The sequence below is a fragment of the Barbatula barbatula genome (genome assembly GCF_947034865.1).
Source record: "Barbatula barbatula genome assembly, chromosome: 5".
NCBI lineage: Eukaryota > Metazoa > Chordata > Actinopteri > Cypriniformes > Nemacheilidae > Barbatula > Barbatula barbatula.
The window spans coordinates 22,364,681-22,382,023 of record NC_136769.1 but is presented as its reverse complement, the minus strand read 5'-3'; the positions used below and the strand labels follow the sequence as shown (position 1 = coordinate 22,382,023).

Genomic DNA, 17,343 nt, shown 5'->3' with positions numbered 1-17,343 from the left:
TGGTGCATTAACACTGTCATTCCTGATAACTAAGATAGATTAACTAATCAGTAAGTAAACAGCATATGCTGTTTAAAAAGATTAAGTAATAATTACTTATTACCAAATATTTATTTATAACAAATAAATGCTGTATGTCTCCTGCATAACTACACAATAAGACCTGTTTAGAATAACTATTCATTTAACAGTTGCAAAAAAATTATTTACATTTAGTCATTTTGCAGACACTTTTATATAAAGCGACTTACAAAGAGTTCAGGGAACTCAGGGAATTTTGCCACTAAACAGCCTAATATACTGTTTTGGTACTAGGATTTATTATATATTATATAATGTATGATCATATCACACCAGTCCTCAGGTCTTTACACTGGCTACCAGTTACATATAGGATAGATTTTAAAGTTTTATTACTGGTATATAAATCGTTCAATGGCCTAGGACCTCAATACATTGCAGATATGCTCATTGAATACAGACCCAAAAGAACACTCAGGTCATTAGGATCACATCAGCTAGAAATACCAAGAGTTCTCTCCAAGCAAGGAGAGTCTGCATTTAGCTATTATGCGAGCCGCAGCTGGAACCAGCTTCCAGAAGAGATCAGATGTGCTCCCACAGTAGTCACATTCAAATCCAGACTCAAAACACATCTGTTTAACTTTACATTTAATTAATGTGCCACTGTGCCTCTGACCGTCAGACTGTTTGTGCTGTACTTTATTTTATTTATTATCTATTCTAAACTATATTTTATTTTATTTTCATTCTTAACTGGTTAATTTTTATTTTTCTTATTTCTTCTAAACTATGTTATTTTATTTTTTATTCTTAACTGGTTACTTTTATTTTTCTTATTTCTTAACTGTTTTATCAAATGGATATTTTTAATTTCTTCTATGTAAAGCACTTTGAATTGCCATTGTGTATGAAATGTGCTATACAAATAAACTTGCCTTGCCATATAAATAATTTGGATTAATTAGAACAAATTCTTCCTGGAATTTCTTAGAATTCTCCATACTGGGATATTTTTATTTAAACTGATTTAAAACAAATAACCAAAACATCCAAAAATAGTATTAAATAAACCCCCTCTTAGCCATTGTATTGTCACTAATGTTTCAAATTGAAAGGTTTTCTTGTCAATCAATCGTTACAGTGATTGACTTAACAAATAATGCACTGTTACTTTAAGGGGGACTGGCACGAACATGACGTATGCGGAAGTCACAGCAGAAGCGTGTTGTTCAGATTTAATGCTGCTAAAGCGCATCTAAAATGAGAAAGACCAGGTGTGCAATTTACTTTATTGATCGATTTAACGTGAAATCGCCGCTGTCTTTAAACAGACAGATGAAAGCTACAGAAAAGAGAAGCAAAGAACGAAACCTGGATTTACAGTTAACACTTCGTGTCAGATATGTTAAAGGCCCCCTAATCCAGAATATTGTCTTCAACGTGTTATTATTACATACATTTCAGTGGCCAGTGTGTGTGCAGAACCTCCCTGTAATTATACAAGTCCACCCATTCTGCTTTTTGTAATCTCATATAAACCACAGCAGCCGCACTGATCAGGCTGTTGGCGATCTCGTAGAAAAGTGACGTCACACTTAACACGCCCGGCCCATGACCGCTCAAAGACTCCGCCCGTCTGACAGAGACACGCTGTCTGCCATTTTCATGACAGAGCGGTTGTAGGCATTGACAAGAATGTCTCCGAAACAACTGAGGTGTGCTGTTGTCTGGTGTAAAAACGAACATAGAAGTCTTCATTTACTCCCGACATCTGAGCCGCTGAAGACGCAGTGGAAACGTTTCATCTTTGAAGGAAACGCGCCCCTCAATTTACCGAAGTGCGTTTATGTGTGTGCGAATCATTTTACACCAGACTGCTTTGTCAACGCGGGTCAGTATAGCATGGGTTTCGCCAAAAAATTGATCCTCAGGAGTGGATCAGTACCAGCTGTTCGCGATCAAGCTTCATCTCCGGAAGACGTAAGTATTACACTTCATTATAAAATCGCCTTTCTTTAATAATGTATTCATTTAAATGGCACACATTTTTATCACACAGAGACCATCTGAGTGAATAAAATGTCATATGTGCTTTTAGTTTTCCTGGCTCAAAATGAGGCGGAGGTGGTGCCAACCTGTTCGGACGCACGCTACTGTACCACTTTACATATTAAAACGTATTAAACGTTCTAAAATGACAATTATTAAGTTACATAAAATATGACTTTGATTAAACCAAACACGAATGTTCTTAAATCAAATAAAGCTTGTCAACTAACGTTTCAACCAGTCTCACTAAATGAGCAAAGCTCCTGCGTTCACTGAGCTTTAAATGATTCACTGATCTTTTATATTCGCGATAGTGACTGAACACTTTAAACGAATCGGTTCAAATGAGTCCTTCTGATCGCAATTATGCGTTCGTTCACACTGACGCGCTCGCTGTGTAACGTACGGTATACCGCTGATTCAACGGACCATCTGCACACCTCAAACCATTACAATGATGTTCTAAACGTTTATTTAAGAAATCTTTTGAGTAATTGAACGTACTCGTATGCAAAACAAACGATATTCACCAGAAACAATGCGAAACACAGTTAATACAGATCCTAACTCTGATAGCACAATCCATCTGGCTTACGTCTATTTGACGTCTGCATTTACATCTGCAATAGATAGTTTGCTCGTCTGCAATACGTCTCGGAGACGTCTGAACGTCTGTAATACGTCTGCTAAAGATCTGGAGATCTGGAAACATCTGCTGCATAAAAACATCTGCTAAACATCTCAGAAAGAGCAGCTTTACATCCATTCTAAAACATAAATATCGTACAGACATCTTATGGAAGTCTATATGACGTCTGACAGCAGACGAATGTTCTTGTGAAGACACCCAAACTCATTTTGGCGACAGTCTGAGGCGGCATGAAATGTAGCGGAAGCGGCCGCCTCCAATTTTTCTATGTAGGAAAAACCCTGGAGGATGTGAAGAGGCTGCATTAATTCATTGGAGATGTAGGAGAGCAATTTAGGAGCCGAGTGGATTTGTCATCTCCCTGTGCATTTTTATTAAAACTGTAACATTTTGCTTTACAGTGAAATGGATATATCAAAACACATCATCCATCCTTACATCCATAACATCAGGCATCATGACCGTGTACTACATCGGAGCATATTCTTTCCCTTACATTTTCTCACAAATTGTAGTTTTCTATAAATAAAGTACATGAATAAATAAATCAATAAATGCAGAAATGAAGCGATAAAGGTCATAACACTTAATTTAGACGTGCAGCCATTCCTATCCAAGCAGGGTTTGAACAGATGATCGGTATGATTTAAAGTCTGACACCCTTTATAGTGTCCTATACATCATGACTTCTCACTAGAGCACTGATGCGGGAGTGAGAACATAAGATTTATTTTATTATTTATATGATATTTCAATTATTTCATTCATTTACAGATTCATTAATTTATTGGCAGATTTCTCTATTTATTCAATTTCTATTATTTGTAAATCCACTGCAGAGCGGAAAGTGTGCCTCGCTCTAAAGCACTTTCTGCCGCCATGTCTATCGGAGCTCCATTGATCATGGCTTGTCGTAGTCGTGGTGCTCGCGCTTAACTAAAGGTTAGCCTACCCTGAGATGATAGAACCATCTCAAATCACCTGATCTAAAACCAAAAACTCAGTTTTGCATCTCTGTGAAAAAAATCAACATATGGTGTTGTATCTAGTTTTTTGGTCCTCGCCATGTAATTCATATTTATGAACAAGGCGGTAAGGTGATCGTTTTATTACAACTAGTGTATGGTTTTGGTTAAGGTAACATATTGAAAATGCTGTTTATTTGTAAAGGCTTCAACATCTATCAGTCGCACGAGAGAAGTTGGCTGCCAGACAGAATCTCCAAAGCTGCATTGTGTTGGGACACAACTATCAATGAGGACGCTTCAATCCCACTACAGAAGTACAGGTATGAGCATGGGTTTGATCAGATTTCTTTCTTGTATACAGTAACTGCAATGGATATACTGTTGGCATGGTGCAAAACAGGGGAAACAAAACACCAAATGCATATTGCATTACAGGTGTCCAGACTACGGTGTCAAGTCAGACCCTAGGCATGTCGTCATTCACATCTGCAGCTCGTGCAACTTCGATGTCTTCAATACCAATTAAAACTCCATCAAAAAGACCTCGCACGGAGCTTGAGGAAGATCATATTTCCATTGCGGGCTGTTCTTCTGATGAGTCAGACATTGCGTATGTTTGTGTAGTGTGCAGATGTTTTACAATGATCAATAGTATCTTTCTTTTTATTCCACTGATACTTATTTTTCCAGGACTCAAGCATCCACACCTGTCCAAAACATACGCAAATATATTGTGTATGAGACTTGCATCATGGAACTCTTTGAGTCTTGTCCGGTATGTCAGCGACGATGTGATGTTCGTTCACAAACACAGGGAACATTTTTACGCGTAGACCAACTCTGCCAACAATGCAACTTTTCACGCAAATGGAACAGTCAGCCTATTATGGGCAGCACTCCAGCTGGCAACATTCACCTTTCTTGTGCTGTGTATCTGAGCGGGGCTTCCTACATTACACTAGAAAAGGTACTTGAAGGAATTATTCTAAATCTTAATTTCAGTAACCACTTTAGCGTTTACTAAAGAATCTATCTGTTTAAGGTATTTGCTGCTATGCGTCTACAAGTGTTCAGGTACAACACCTTTCGCAGCCATGCGAGAATGTACATAGAGCCTGCCATTGTGCACAAATGGAAGAACTGGCAGGATGGGATGCTGAATCAGATGAGTCGGAAGGAAAAAGTCATTCTTGGTGGGGATATGAGGGCCAACTCAACAGGTAAATTATAGCATGCTTAGTAAAAACACATCTAAACAGCAATACACTATGTACCCTGATGTAACAATGACGTACCATTGATTTTGAAGGGCATTCTGCCAAGTTTGCCAGTTACACCATGATGGAACTCCAGACAAACACCATTGTTCATATACAGCTGGTACAGGTCAGTGACAAATAAACTTTGTGTAAAAGAGGTTCAGTTGGCATGATTCAGTTTACATGTTATTTTACGCCAAACGCAACATTTCTTTAACAGAGTGATGAAGTAGGAGGAAGCTATCGCATGGAAGAGGAAGGGTTAAAGAGAAGCCTTGAGTTTTTGGAAGCTCAAGGGGTCACTCTGGACTGCATTGTAACTGACCGGCATCCTCAAATCCAGAAGTTTCTAAGGGGAAAAAATGTGACACAGTTCTATGATGTTTGTCACATAGAGAAAGGTGTTTAATTTCTGTATGTCATGAATAACTTTAGAGATTTTAAGGATTCATTTCAGAAATATTGTAATAATAAAAGGGCACATGTTTACAAAAAGTATTATATAGCATTTTTGTCTTTACATCGTCCACTCGTTGATTGTTGTCGTACTTGCTGTATTTCTTTTCCAGGTATTTCAAAACAGCTTGACAAAATTGCACAGCTAAAGGGGTGTGAGAAACTACGCAAGTGGTTGCCTAGTATTAAAAATCACATTTATTGGACTGCTGCATCATCAACCACAGGACCTGAGCGAGTTGCAAAATTGACATCGATCCTGAACCACGTCCAGGATAAACACACACACAAGGACACAAATTTCCCCGCATGTTTACATGCACAAGGGAGAAGCAGAAACAAAAGCAAATGGCTGGCTGCAGGTATGTTAACTGAAGACGTTTTAAAAATGCTTTAAAAAAAGTATTGTAATTTGTAATTAAAAGTTAAGCCTAAATCAAGTTACTATTGAAATCAATTGTAATACATGCACACTTCCTTAGGGACACCGCTATTCTACAAGTTGGAGAAAGTTCTCTCCAACAAGAGAATACTGAAGGATGTAACAAAACTAAGTCCTCACCCCCAGACTTCTTCTGTAGAGTCTTTCCACAGCGTTATCTTGCAGTTTGCACCAAAACACATGGTCTTTTCATTTATTGGAATGTTGTGCAGGTAAAGTAATTCAAATAAAAGTTCACATTTGCAAAGATTATGATCGTGATGTATGAAATTGTATTCTTCGCTTGCAGACTCTATCTGGCTGCACTACATTTCAATGAGAACACCAGTCGACCACAAGCCTCAGCAGATGGTCAGTCCCGGTTCAAAGTGACCTTTCGGAAGGCAAAGAAAGGAGAAAACTGGGTGTATGAAGTGAAGACTCAACCAACATTCTGTATGTATTTATTTACAATATATGACACAAATATACATGCGGTTACTGAACTTTTTCCTTAGGTTAAAATACTAAATAACAACAATGCACAAAAAAATGTCATATTGCACAGGTTACGTGGATGACCTGCTAGACCTCATCTTTGATGAAGTCTTTGTGGTCCCCGCACCTTATATGGAGGAAGTCTTGAAGATCCACATACCACCACCACTGAGTGCAGAGTATGAGCGGCCAGAGAAGGAGGATGTCGCTGTTTGAGGGTTTTAATCCAGAGGCGTCTGAAACCTACATTGCTGCATAACGTATCCTCAGGACCACACAGGCTGGAATTACGTGTATTTGGGATCCAAGGAAACACCAGCACCAGCTCACTGCGATACGCCAAAACAGATTCAGTGATGTGTGCCGTTTTCATTGAATACATTGAAGCATTGACATGTCAACTTTTAACGATTATTTGTAAATGATCCTTTTTTACTTTGTGAAATTAAATAATATGTTACACGCATTGTGTCGTGATTTCCTTAGTGGGTTTATCAAATAATACCGTTAGGTATTTAGTATACATGTACTCTCTGTATGCATGTTAATAAGGGTACCATGAAGTTGATTATTTCAATAAGTGCTGAAACAACTGAAATTAAAAATGAAAATTGTATTAATATTCCGTGACACTTACTGTTCCAATCCACGTAACCGCAAGGGACGATAGTGTGCTCTGTAAATGTTACATGCGTTTTATAAAGAGAACATGTTAAAAAAAACAGCATTTGTTGGTTTACTTGTGTTGATGATGGTTTGCCTATGCAACCAGAGCATTTGGATCCGGAATGGCCTTTTGTATATGGTATGACATATTCTAGAATATGAAAACCATAGCCCCTTGTTTAATTATCATTTGTTTATTTTATTTTTATAAAATGTATATTATTGTTTTATTATAATTGTTTTAATTTTATGCACATGGACTGTATTTTCTTTTACAACGTCTTGTAATGCCAGGATTTGTATACAAATAATTGTTAAATTAAAAAATATATATATATGGTTTGATGTCAGGCTTATCAAGCGGATAAGTGTGTTCAACTTTATAAAAATTATTCTATAAGATAATCATTTAGTGGGAAAGTTTTACTTTGATTCAGAATCGTGTTCTGTATCAAATTATATTAAAAACAATTTTAATTTTATATGACGTTTTCATGCTGTTTACCGGTTTCAAAAAATTGGTCCCTCATACAGACATTTAAAGAATTCACATAGATAAAAAATCTAATTGTTTTCTGCAAACTCCACCATATTCTTGTTCTACGTCTCCCAAGTACCAGTGTGGTGATTTTTGGCTTTTTTCACGGTTTAATCTTTTAATAACTGCACACCAAATCATGACCAATTTTTCTGCATCAAAAGAACTTAAAGAATCACATCACATCGACAGGTTCAATACTGGACAACGTTTATTCGGGCCAAGAGCCAAGAGAGCATCAACCCACCAAACTCAAAGTACAAAATTCTTTATTTCTATAAATGCAAGTTAAAACCACAGGGGGAGCCACCGATCAGTCTCATCGCATTACATAAAACCTCAATATTTGTCAGACCTTTAAGTACCCTATACCCCAGCACCCACTCTCCGTTCCACTGAAGCTGGTCTCCTAAATTCCCCGGCAACCCGCTTGATAACCATGGGGATAAGGCTTTTTCTTCTCTTGCTCCAAAATGATGGAACTCCCTCCCCACCGGGTCTCTTAATATTTTTTAATCATTGCTCAAAACCTATTTTATTGGTTCAACTTTTGTATGAGGTGTCTATGTGTTTTATCGGATTGTAATTTTTGTTTTTACGTTACTGTTTTCCTAATTTTATTTTATTTGAATGTCTGTTTCCTTTATTCCTTTCTATGTAAAGCGCTTTGAGATGCCCGCATGTAAGGCGCTATATAAAATAAAGTTATTATTATTATTAAACCCCCAGAGTAGCGGAGGGTCCACACGATGTCCTTGTAGAATATTTCCTATGGACACACACATACAACGTATGCAACCAGCAGGGATACAAAAGGATCGTACGATTCATAAGGTAAGTATGCGGCCACCCACAGTATACACACGTTACGTAGAAAATATCAACAGACCCAGAAAGCTTTACAATGCACGTTATTCAATACTCCACACAATAATAAATAAACACCATAAATTAGTACATGCAATTCATATCACTCAAGCTGTACACATAGCTGTCGTCAATAGCGGTAAAATGTAAGCTGGTGAATACATGAGAAATGAACGAGATGCTCTAATAACCCCCATTCACACTCACTCCCAAACACACATAAACAAATGCTGGGGAACCATTATAATTCATATTCATAAGGACTCCCCGGCACGATTAATCCCACAATACAGATCTCAGCAGTACCCCTCTACGCACCAAACACTTCCTCTTATAACTTCCTGAATTCAACACCAAACAGGTGTCTGCAATTAAGCATATAGAGATGAGAACCCATCACCATACATCATTGCCCCTCCCCTTTCCGCTACACCGCTTACATCTATCTACAGAATACGTTTCCAAGTAGGTGCTCTTTACTTCAAGTGGCTCTAGTGCACTTTACCTATAGCTGAAAACCGGAGGTCTGAATAGGCCACGGCACGAGTGTATTAGCCCCTCTTCACATTTGTGGTAAAGGTACAGTGGGGTATAGCAGTTAAATGCAGTTCACATTCAGCCACCCACATTCAGTTGATGTATTCAGCATTTTTACTCCTGCTCATCACAGAGGAGTTTATTGCTAAACAGTGAAGATATAGGCATAAGTCACCTCCAGTCTACGGCCTGTCAAAATGGCTTTGTTATGTCAGACTGTATTAGGCCTCTGACATCAAAAGCTTTGAATCAGTAAGAGGCATAGCCGAGTTCCCCCAGATGGGACTCTGCTCGTCCATTGTGTCTGCAGAGAGATTATACTCCGGTCTGGACCCCGGTGAAAGACCACTCGTTCTTGAACTTGATCTTTTAAATTTGATCGCCATCTGTGAAATTGGAAGAGCGCGCTGATTTTTATTTAAAAGGGAAGTTCACCAAAAAATCTACTTTGTGTGATTTTTTACTCACCCACATGACGTTAAACATGTTTAGAGAACTTCCGCCATTTTTCGGAGCACAAATGAAGATATTTAGGTGACATCCGAGAGACTTCCAGGCCTCCTCATAGACATCATGGTGTCAGTTTTTGCCAAGGTCCAGAAAAGTACTTTTTTGAAGCGACGAGAATACTTTATGTACCAAACACATACCTAAATATTGACTTTAATTGATATATTCTCCTCTGTCTTGCGTGCATTCATGAGAGCACTACTTCTTCTTGGACCAGAGCACTTTGACGCATGTCTATAAGGTTTGTGCGCCGAAAGCTATAGGGGCTTGACCCTATTGGACGCCAGCGCTCTGACTCACAACACGGAAGCACAACTCTGTGTTTCTTCATGCAGAAGAAGAAGTGCTCTCGTGAACGCGCCGTACACTGACAAGACAGAGGAGACTATATCGATTAAAGTCGGTATTTTGGTTTGTTTTTTGCACATAAAGATTCAACTGAGCGGCTATGAGCTGACGGACCAATTTAACGTTGTCTTTAGTACCTTTCTGGACCTTGACAAAAACTGATACCACGATGTCTATGAGGAGGCCTGTAAATCTCTAGGATGTCACCTAAATATCTTCATTAGTCGTACACACGACTAAATGCAATCACAGCATTCCATATTTTAGGTGTAAATGCAATGTACTATATAATTAGGAGATGAGACCTAAAAACGGCATAGCAAATGTTCGTTCTCTATCTCTGAACTATGTGCTTTTAATGGGCATTATTATGAACACGCCAAATGGATTTTTGATGGTCTTCTGAGAACACGTCCTCTGAAAAGTGCCTTGACATTCAACAGCTGTGCGTGAGGATGAAGGACATCAAATGTGCAGAAATAATCCAGCCGGAAGTTTCTTCATATGATTACAATACTTCTTTGGTATAAGGTATCAGGGGGTCATATTATAAGGATTTGCTTGATCTTTGAAGATGAAAGAAAAATAAAAAATCCTCTGAATGTATTCGGAAGTCTGAAGGTAAACTCTCCCTTTAATGGATATGGATATTTATATAAAAAAACGCATTCTAGTGTCATTTGATGTTTACACAGATTGCAGGTTACAAAGGGTCACTTTGTCATATTTATATTGTGATTCATAAAAACATTACTGTAGTTACAATAAATGCCACTTATAGTTATGCAATTTAAACCGTATTGACATAGATTTAATATAAAATAGTGTTGACACAGAGGTGAGATTACTTTGTTTTATGTATTTTTGCCTTTAATGGACAGTGGGGACAGGAAACTACACAGTAGAGAGAGGGGGACGGGATCAGCAAAGGACCCCCAGACGGGATTCAAACACGGATTGCCGTCGGCTCTCACAATGTAAGATTACTTTTATAAATGATCAAAATCCTCATTTTATAAAATGTTCAAACATGATGAACACAATACGCGTATATACTACAAGTATGTGTTCCCTCCTGCCATCTAAAATCAGCAAAAGAGCAACGCCTCACCGACCAGACACTAAATCACTCTTGAAAAACATGCACGCATCCATTTGTTTCCACTTTGGTGGACACAGCATATAACCCTACAGTTTCATTTATATTTTACCCAACCATGGGTTTAAACAACCCAGTATTTAGAATGTAGTGTTGTATACCGTGCTTATGGTTGGCTCCTAGGCAAAACTTGATGGTCCATGATTTTAAAGCTTGATAACAGTGTCTGCTAAATGAATGACTTTACAGGTTCTGCGTGTGAATTTATCAATGTTGCCGCTTTAAGCTTCTTTGCAGGAGGAGATCCTTTATTTACGGAACACACAGTTTGTCATGTTAGGGCTACTGTAGAAACAACAAAATATTGTTAATAATAACACTTAAAGTGCATGTAGAGTATTAACCACCAACACAATTATAGGCTGCTTAGGAGTACATTTGGAAAAAAAATGTATGACCATATTTTCTCAACTCAATACAGCAGTGGTCAGTAAGGCTGAGCACTGTTAACGGTTTGGACCTTCAGTGTTTCAGCAGCCTGAAGAAAGAACGAGACGTGTCTGACTGATCACTGCCACTGTCATCACGGTTATTGATTGGAGCAAATGACTTAAATCCAGCGCCAACCGTAGCAGAAAGCAGTAATGTGAATCTCTTGTCAAAAACACGTCTCGTTTATATTTCATGAATAAAAGGATTTATTGTTTGATTCTTAGGCGAAAAAGAGCAAATAAGCACAAAATGTGTTATGGCTGTGGACAGAACCCAAGCGCAGGCAGACATGTGTCGAACAACAAGACTTTATTCCAAAAAAAAGACCCTCGATGGGGAAAACATGAACACAAACAAGACTGAAAACTAAAACTTCCCACAAGGGGAACAAAACAAACAAGGTCTTAAGAAAAACAAACTATAAATCCACAAACTTGAGTCCAGGGAACAGGAACACAGGTAATCCAGACAGACTAGGAAGGGTAAATGTGCAAAATGAACCGACAAGAGACAGAGGGAAACTGGGGCTTGATAAAGGGAAACACTAACAAGGACTGATGACACAGGGAGAGTGGCGGCAGGTGACATGGATGAAACACTAAGGGAAAGCTAACAGGAGGATTGCACGAGGCAGGTGAGGGGACTGAAACACTAAGGGAAAGATGGATCAGGGCTGGAGACAAGACTAACACTAATGGACCGCTAACCGGGGAAACAAGGGGGCGGGACTAAAGGACGCGACACTGGGGTGTATTCCAGAAAGCAGGTTATGTGACTTACCCGGGTAAGTTTAGGAGTAAGTAAGCGGATAACCTCTGCTTTCGGTTCCAAAAACGGAGGTAACTTTCGGGTTATGTAAGTAACCATAGCAACTGACTCTCTGAGGATAACCTGCTCCGGAGCAGGTTATGTTACAGGGTTAGTTTGTTTCAGAGAGGTTTCCGAGCATGGCGTGCCCTTTCGATGAGGATCCTGTGGACGTAGAGGCACAGATTATACGGGTTTTTTTTCGCCGTGAGAGGGTGATAAGACCACGTATCCACGTCTTTTCTTATCCTAACGAATATTTGCAGGAGCGCTATCGTTTTTCTAGGCAGTCGTTAATTTATTTAACAAACCTACTAAAACCACACATCTCAGATGTGACAAACCGCGGGTCAGCGCTTGGCGCCGAACAAATTCTTTGTATTGCTCTGCGCTTTTTTGCTACAGGGAGTTTTCTCTACAATGTGGGCGATGCAGAGCATGTGGGAAAGGCAACAGTGTTTAGAGCAGTTCGTACAGTATGCATGGCACTGAAACGGTTTCCACACACTTTTGTACAGTTCCCTGGCCATAAACCTGTGCGCTTTATTAAAGAAGAATTCCACTGGGTGGCAGGTTTGCTCTCAGAAATTCTGTCATCTACTTCAATTAAATGACATTTCTTAATAAGTTTATTTTGACTGCACACACATACACGTAAAGGCTACACAGACTTTTTAAACTTGTTCTTAATCTTAATATCAGGGTTCCCAAACGCAACGAGTTGTTGTGGGAGGTAGCAAAGTCTGACGAAGTGCCCTCTGGAATCCCATCGACCACAGGGCGACCTTTATTAAACTCCTCAGATGGGGTGAGAGGAGGTGGAGGTGGACTCCCGCCAGTTAGACGGGCTTCAGCCTTCTTTCTATTAGCTATATAGGAAGAATACTGTAAAAGTAACTTAAGACATTGATCTTACAACAGTTAAAATAAAATATTACCTTTTTGGAGAATGTTTTTGTGTTTCATTTTGACTTGGGAAAGAGTTCTTTTGGCTCCAGAAGGATTACACCTTATAAAACAAGAGGCCTAAATATTTCTTGTCAATATACATTGCACTGTATTCTGATGTAGTAAACTGATGTAGTAAATGCTTGTCGAGTCATGCCACATGCTCAAAAAGACAATTGTTCTACTTTGCAAATTAACAAAATGCAAGCATATTTACAATGTTATAAAAACAATCTTACGCATTGACTCTGTCAGTTATATTTTGCCAAGCCAATTGTCTCTCCCTCGCGTATGCAGCTGTATTGCTTTTTTTCATTATAATGGGCTTGAACTCCTCATAAGCAAACATTAAAACTTCTAACTCCGCTTCGGAGAAGTACGCGGCACGTAACTTTTCACCCTTAGTTTCCATGGTGACTCCTGAATTCGGCGTTCCATTGAAAATGCCTTGATATGTTCTCCGTGCGCGCGCATTAACTCAAGGTTATTAGCAGTAGGTTGATTAAACTAACTCGACACAGGTGTTTTGGAACCGACATACCCAGAGTAAGCAGGTTTTGGGTTAATCAACCCACAGTTCAGGGTTAATCTGATGGTAAATTAACCCAGCTTTCTGGAATACACCCCTGGAGAGAGAGCATGGCTTCTTAAACCAAAACAATGCTCTTTCTCCACACAAAACACATGGGACTGACATGATCCTGCCACAAGACTCGAAAACCAAGACAAGGAGAGGCAGGATCATGACAAAATGATTTGTGTTGCCATTAAATATGAAAGGTACAAGCACCAGCATCCTCATTCCAGTCCTCTTTTACATTCTGAAGAACTACAACTTCTTCGCTTTGGATAAAAGCGTTTGCTAAATTACTTAATGTAAATATTTCCCTTTCCAATGTGAATTCAGTTTCACAGAGGTAACAAACAGTGTGCAGAATTGGAGTAGAATTCAGATAAAATGCCATTTAGAATGAATGTAGCCTAATGTAACTGCATAAAGTGTACTATTTAAAATATATATTTTTCATAATAATGACCAATAGATGTGTTATCAAACAAAACTGAAACACCGGAGTGTGTTTGAAATGATAAATGTACATTTTGAATTGAAATATATTACATAATGGTCTGGTTTAACAGACAAGGCTCACAGCTAGTCTTAGAATAAAATGAATGTTTGACCTGTTTAAACTTGAATATAACTTGTGTTAAACTATTTCAGTGCCATTGTTTTGTCTCAAGATGCACACCAGTAATGTATTCTTCTACGGCATATTTATAAAAGAAACATGAATATCGTAATTCAACTAAGGCATAGTCCTGTCCTTAGCGAAGCATTGTCTGTGAAACCGGGCCAACACAAATACTAAAACAAAACAATACTGTTATGCCCATTCGGATAGCTACAGAATGTCATTTTGTGTATTTTATCATTATGTGTTCTGCCTATAAAACTGCAAAAGCTGCAATTTTAAATAGCCTAGAAACATCAAGTTTCATTACTAGTTCATTGGCCACAACTATATTCTGGTGCTTTCTCATTAGATTTCTCATTAGATTGAAAAAATGGGCAATTGAAACTATTCCACTGAGAAAATATCAGAGAGCAGTGAAGCTGCTTCCGCTGGTGATGTCCTCTAAACCTGTCTTAGGTCATGGCTTTGTGTTTGTCAGATTAAACCTCACTATCTGTAGTGCTCTGTTTAACTAATATTGATGTGCAAAACCTTATAAAAAATTATATTGAATGTTCTCGTGAATAAAAACAATATGCTGCTGCCCATCTCTGTGAGTCGACATTTATAACCAAATTACAGATAAAATCGTGCAATTCTAAATGCACAAATTATTGAGTGAATTCAACTCACGTAAACTTGTATAAAGGATCTTTACTTAATTATTTTGTGTTGCGACTACATTCATTGATTTAGATCATTTCACCAACTGAGCAGTGAATTTAGAGTTCCCAGCATGCTTGCGACAGCATCGGGAGAGCCATTTTTGTGAAAAAGTGCTATTTGATGTGCTTGAAACACTATCAAGTCTTTCATTTTATTGTATTGTATAGTTGTTTTTAAGATTCGGAAGATATTTTCTATGTATTTTTGAATTTGTGTCAGTATTTTTGTTAAATGCAAAAGGACAAAAATACAGGGATCAGTTTGGTTTGCCATTTAGTAATGTCCTCTAACCACAACGCAACACCCCACTCAAAAATATTGGATTCTTTTGTTTGCATGGCTGCACAGGAGCAGGAATCCTTTCGAATCATAAGCTGCTAACATAAAGCTTAGTCTTCAACCTTTCAACCCTGTGTCCACACTCGAGGCATCTTGTTCTTAAGCTCGCTGCTTGATTTGCATCTTTTGTTATCTGGTGCGGAGTAATTATCCACATCATGCATATTCTTGTGCAGTGCACTGATAAGAAAACTCGTGCCTGGAAAATATATTTGTATGTAAATTTGGCAGCACCTCTTCATACTTAATATTGATGAAACTGTGGACGCCATGTGGCTCATGCGATCAGTTTACTGCACATCTCCAACGGATGATAGATGTGTTGCCATAAAAAAAATATATAATGTATTCATAAGATATTAGGAGATCTGGAGAGCTTCATTTGTTTGGCAAATGGACTGTTCAAACGATTTCTCATGTTGGCATGAAATGGCATCACATGACATGTTTATTCAGTTTTGTCGTGACATTGATTATGAAAGTATGACGTATGTGCTCAGACGAATAATCATACAAGCTCAATGTTATATTTAGTGTGAGTTAGATTGAGTACATGTAAAAGAGGCTTGACAGTTGTAGCCTGTAAACAGCATAAAACATGAGTTGTTAAATGTTGTAAAAATGTAACTGCAAAAGGGCATTTCAGAGTGAGACATTTAAACCGGCTGCTGCAGCTTTTGTGTGAAATCTTTGAAGGCCTCGGGATTCAAAGCGTCCGTAAAACCATTAGAAGCTTCGAGTGCATTGTAGCCCTTTGAGTGCATGTTCCTATTTCTTTCTCAAAGATGTTATACATCTAGGTATCAAATGTAAAACCGCACAATGTCCTGATTTTGCTGTCTTGAAGGGCTTTGTACAAAATGGATTACAAAGCATTGCTTTCTACTGTACTGTCAAGTACATTGCATGCTATTTGAAAAAAAGCTAATGCTAACACAACTATGGATCAAAAATGAGAAAACCCAACTGTTGGGTTAAATTAAACAGAAAGGTTTATATTCGACCCAACGATGGATCAAATCAACCCAGCAAAGTTTTTTTTAAAACCCAACGTTTTAGATTGACCCAACATTCACTCTCAAACAAAAGGTGCTTCAAAAGGTTCCTCGATGCCATAGAGGAACCTTTTGGTTCCAAACGGTTCTTTGTGGTGAAAAAAGTTTCTTCAGATTATAAAAAAGTAAAGAGATGTTTCTTTAAAGAACCTTTGACTGAATGGTTCTTTCTGGAAACAATATGGATCTTCTATGGCATCGCTGTGAAGAACCTTTCAAGCAGCTTTATTTTTAAGAGTGTTGGGCTGAAATAACCCAACTTTCTGTGTGTGTAAAGTGTCTATTTAAGAAATATTATATGTAGTTTTCACACTATTCTAAAATCTTAACACTTTTAAATGTTGTTCTGTGACAGCTAGCAGCATTACAAACAGAACAGGAATCGACTAAATAAATAAATGAGAACGAGAGCCAGATGGAGACAGAAGTGTTGAGGGGGTGTCTGGAACATTGGCGAGATGAATTTAGCCTGCAGATCATAGACACGTTGTAAGATGCATCACATGAATCACACTGGAACTCCTACAAGTTGGGCTGCAAATTTCCACAAGAACCATAATATAAAAACTATAGTGCAAAAACCACATGCCAGTCTAGAAATGATGGCTAAATTTTGACGTTACGTACATTCCGTTTGCATGAAGGCCAAGTACGAATTAGATCTATGAGTTACTGATTAGGGGAGACTTTCAGTTGAAGGTGGTCCTCCCACAATGCTACCGTGTCTAGAATACAGATAATATAGTGCATGCTAGGGGTTGCAGGTGAGGGTGAGTAAGTAATGGCAGATTTTTTTTATTACATTCAGAGCTGAACTAAGCTGTCAAATGTTTGAAAAATGTTTTAGTTATAGTGTATATTTTTAGCAAAGCCCCAGCTATTGTTGTAAAAGTAAGGCATGTAAGCAGTGAG

At 38.3% G+C, this 17,343-nt stretch overlaps 1 protein-coding gene across 1 annotated transcript; it reads left to right on the top strand.

Moving 5' to 3' along the window:
* Positions 1-1,222: 1,222 nt before the first annotated feature.
* On the top strand, positions 1,223-7,038 carry LOC306894402 (uncharacterized protein). Its single transcript, XM_079456921.1, has 11 exons — positions 1,223-2,004; positions 3,893-4,010; positions 4,126-4,300; positions 4,381-4,657; positions 4,733-4,910; positions 5,000-5,076; positions 5,170-5,350; positions 5,519-5,767; positions 5,888-6,059; positions 6,137-6,282; positions 6,395-7,038. Exons 1-11 carry the CDS (start codon positions 1,720-1,722, stop codon positions 6,538-6,540), a joined length of 2,004 nt encoding a protein of 667 aa, XP_079313047.1. The 5' UTR covers positions 1,223-1,719; the 3' UTR covers positions 6,541-7,038.
* The last annotated feature ends 10,305 nt before the right edge of the window (positions 7,039-17,343 follow it).

Coding starts and splice junctions, on each gene's coding strand:
- LOC306894402 (XM_079456921.1), top strand. CDS start 1,720: ATGTCTCCGAAACAACTGAGGTGTGCTGTTGTCTGGTGTAAAAACGAA. Junction 6,060..6,136: donor TTTATTGGAATGTTGTGCAG/GTAAAGTAATTC, acceptor CTTCGCTTGCAG/ACTCTATCTGGCTGCACTAC. Junction 6,283..6,394: donor GAAGACTCAACCAACATTCT/GTATGTATTTAT, acceptor CATATTGCACAG/GTTACGTGGATGACCTGCTA.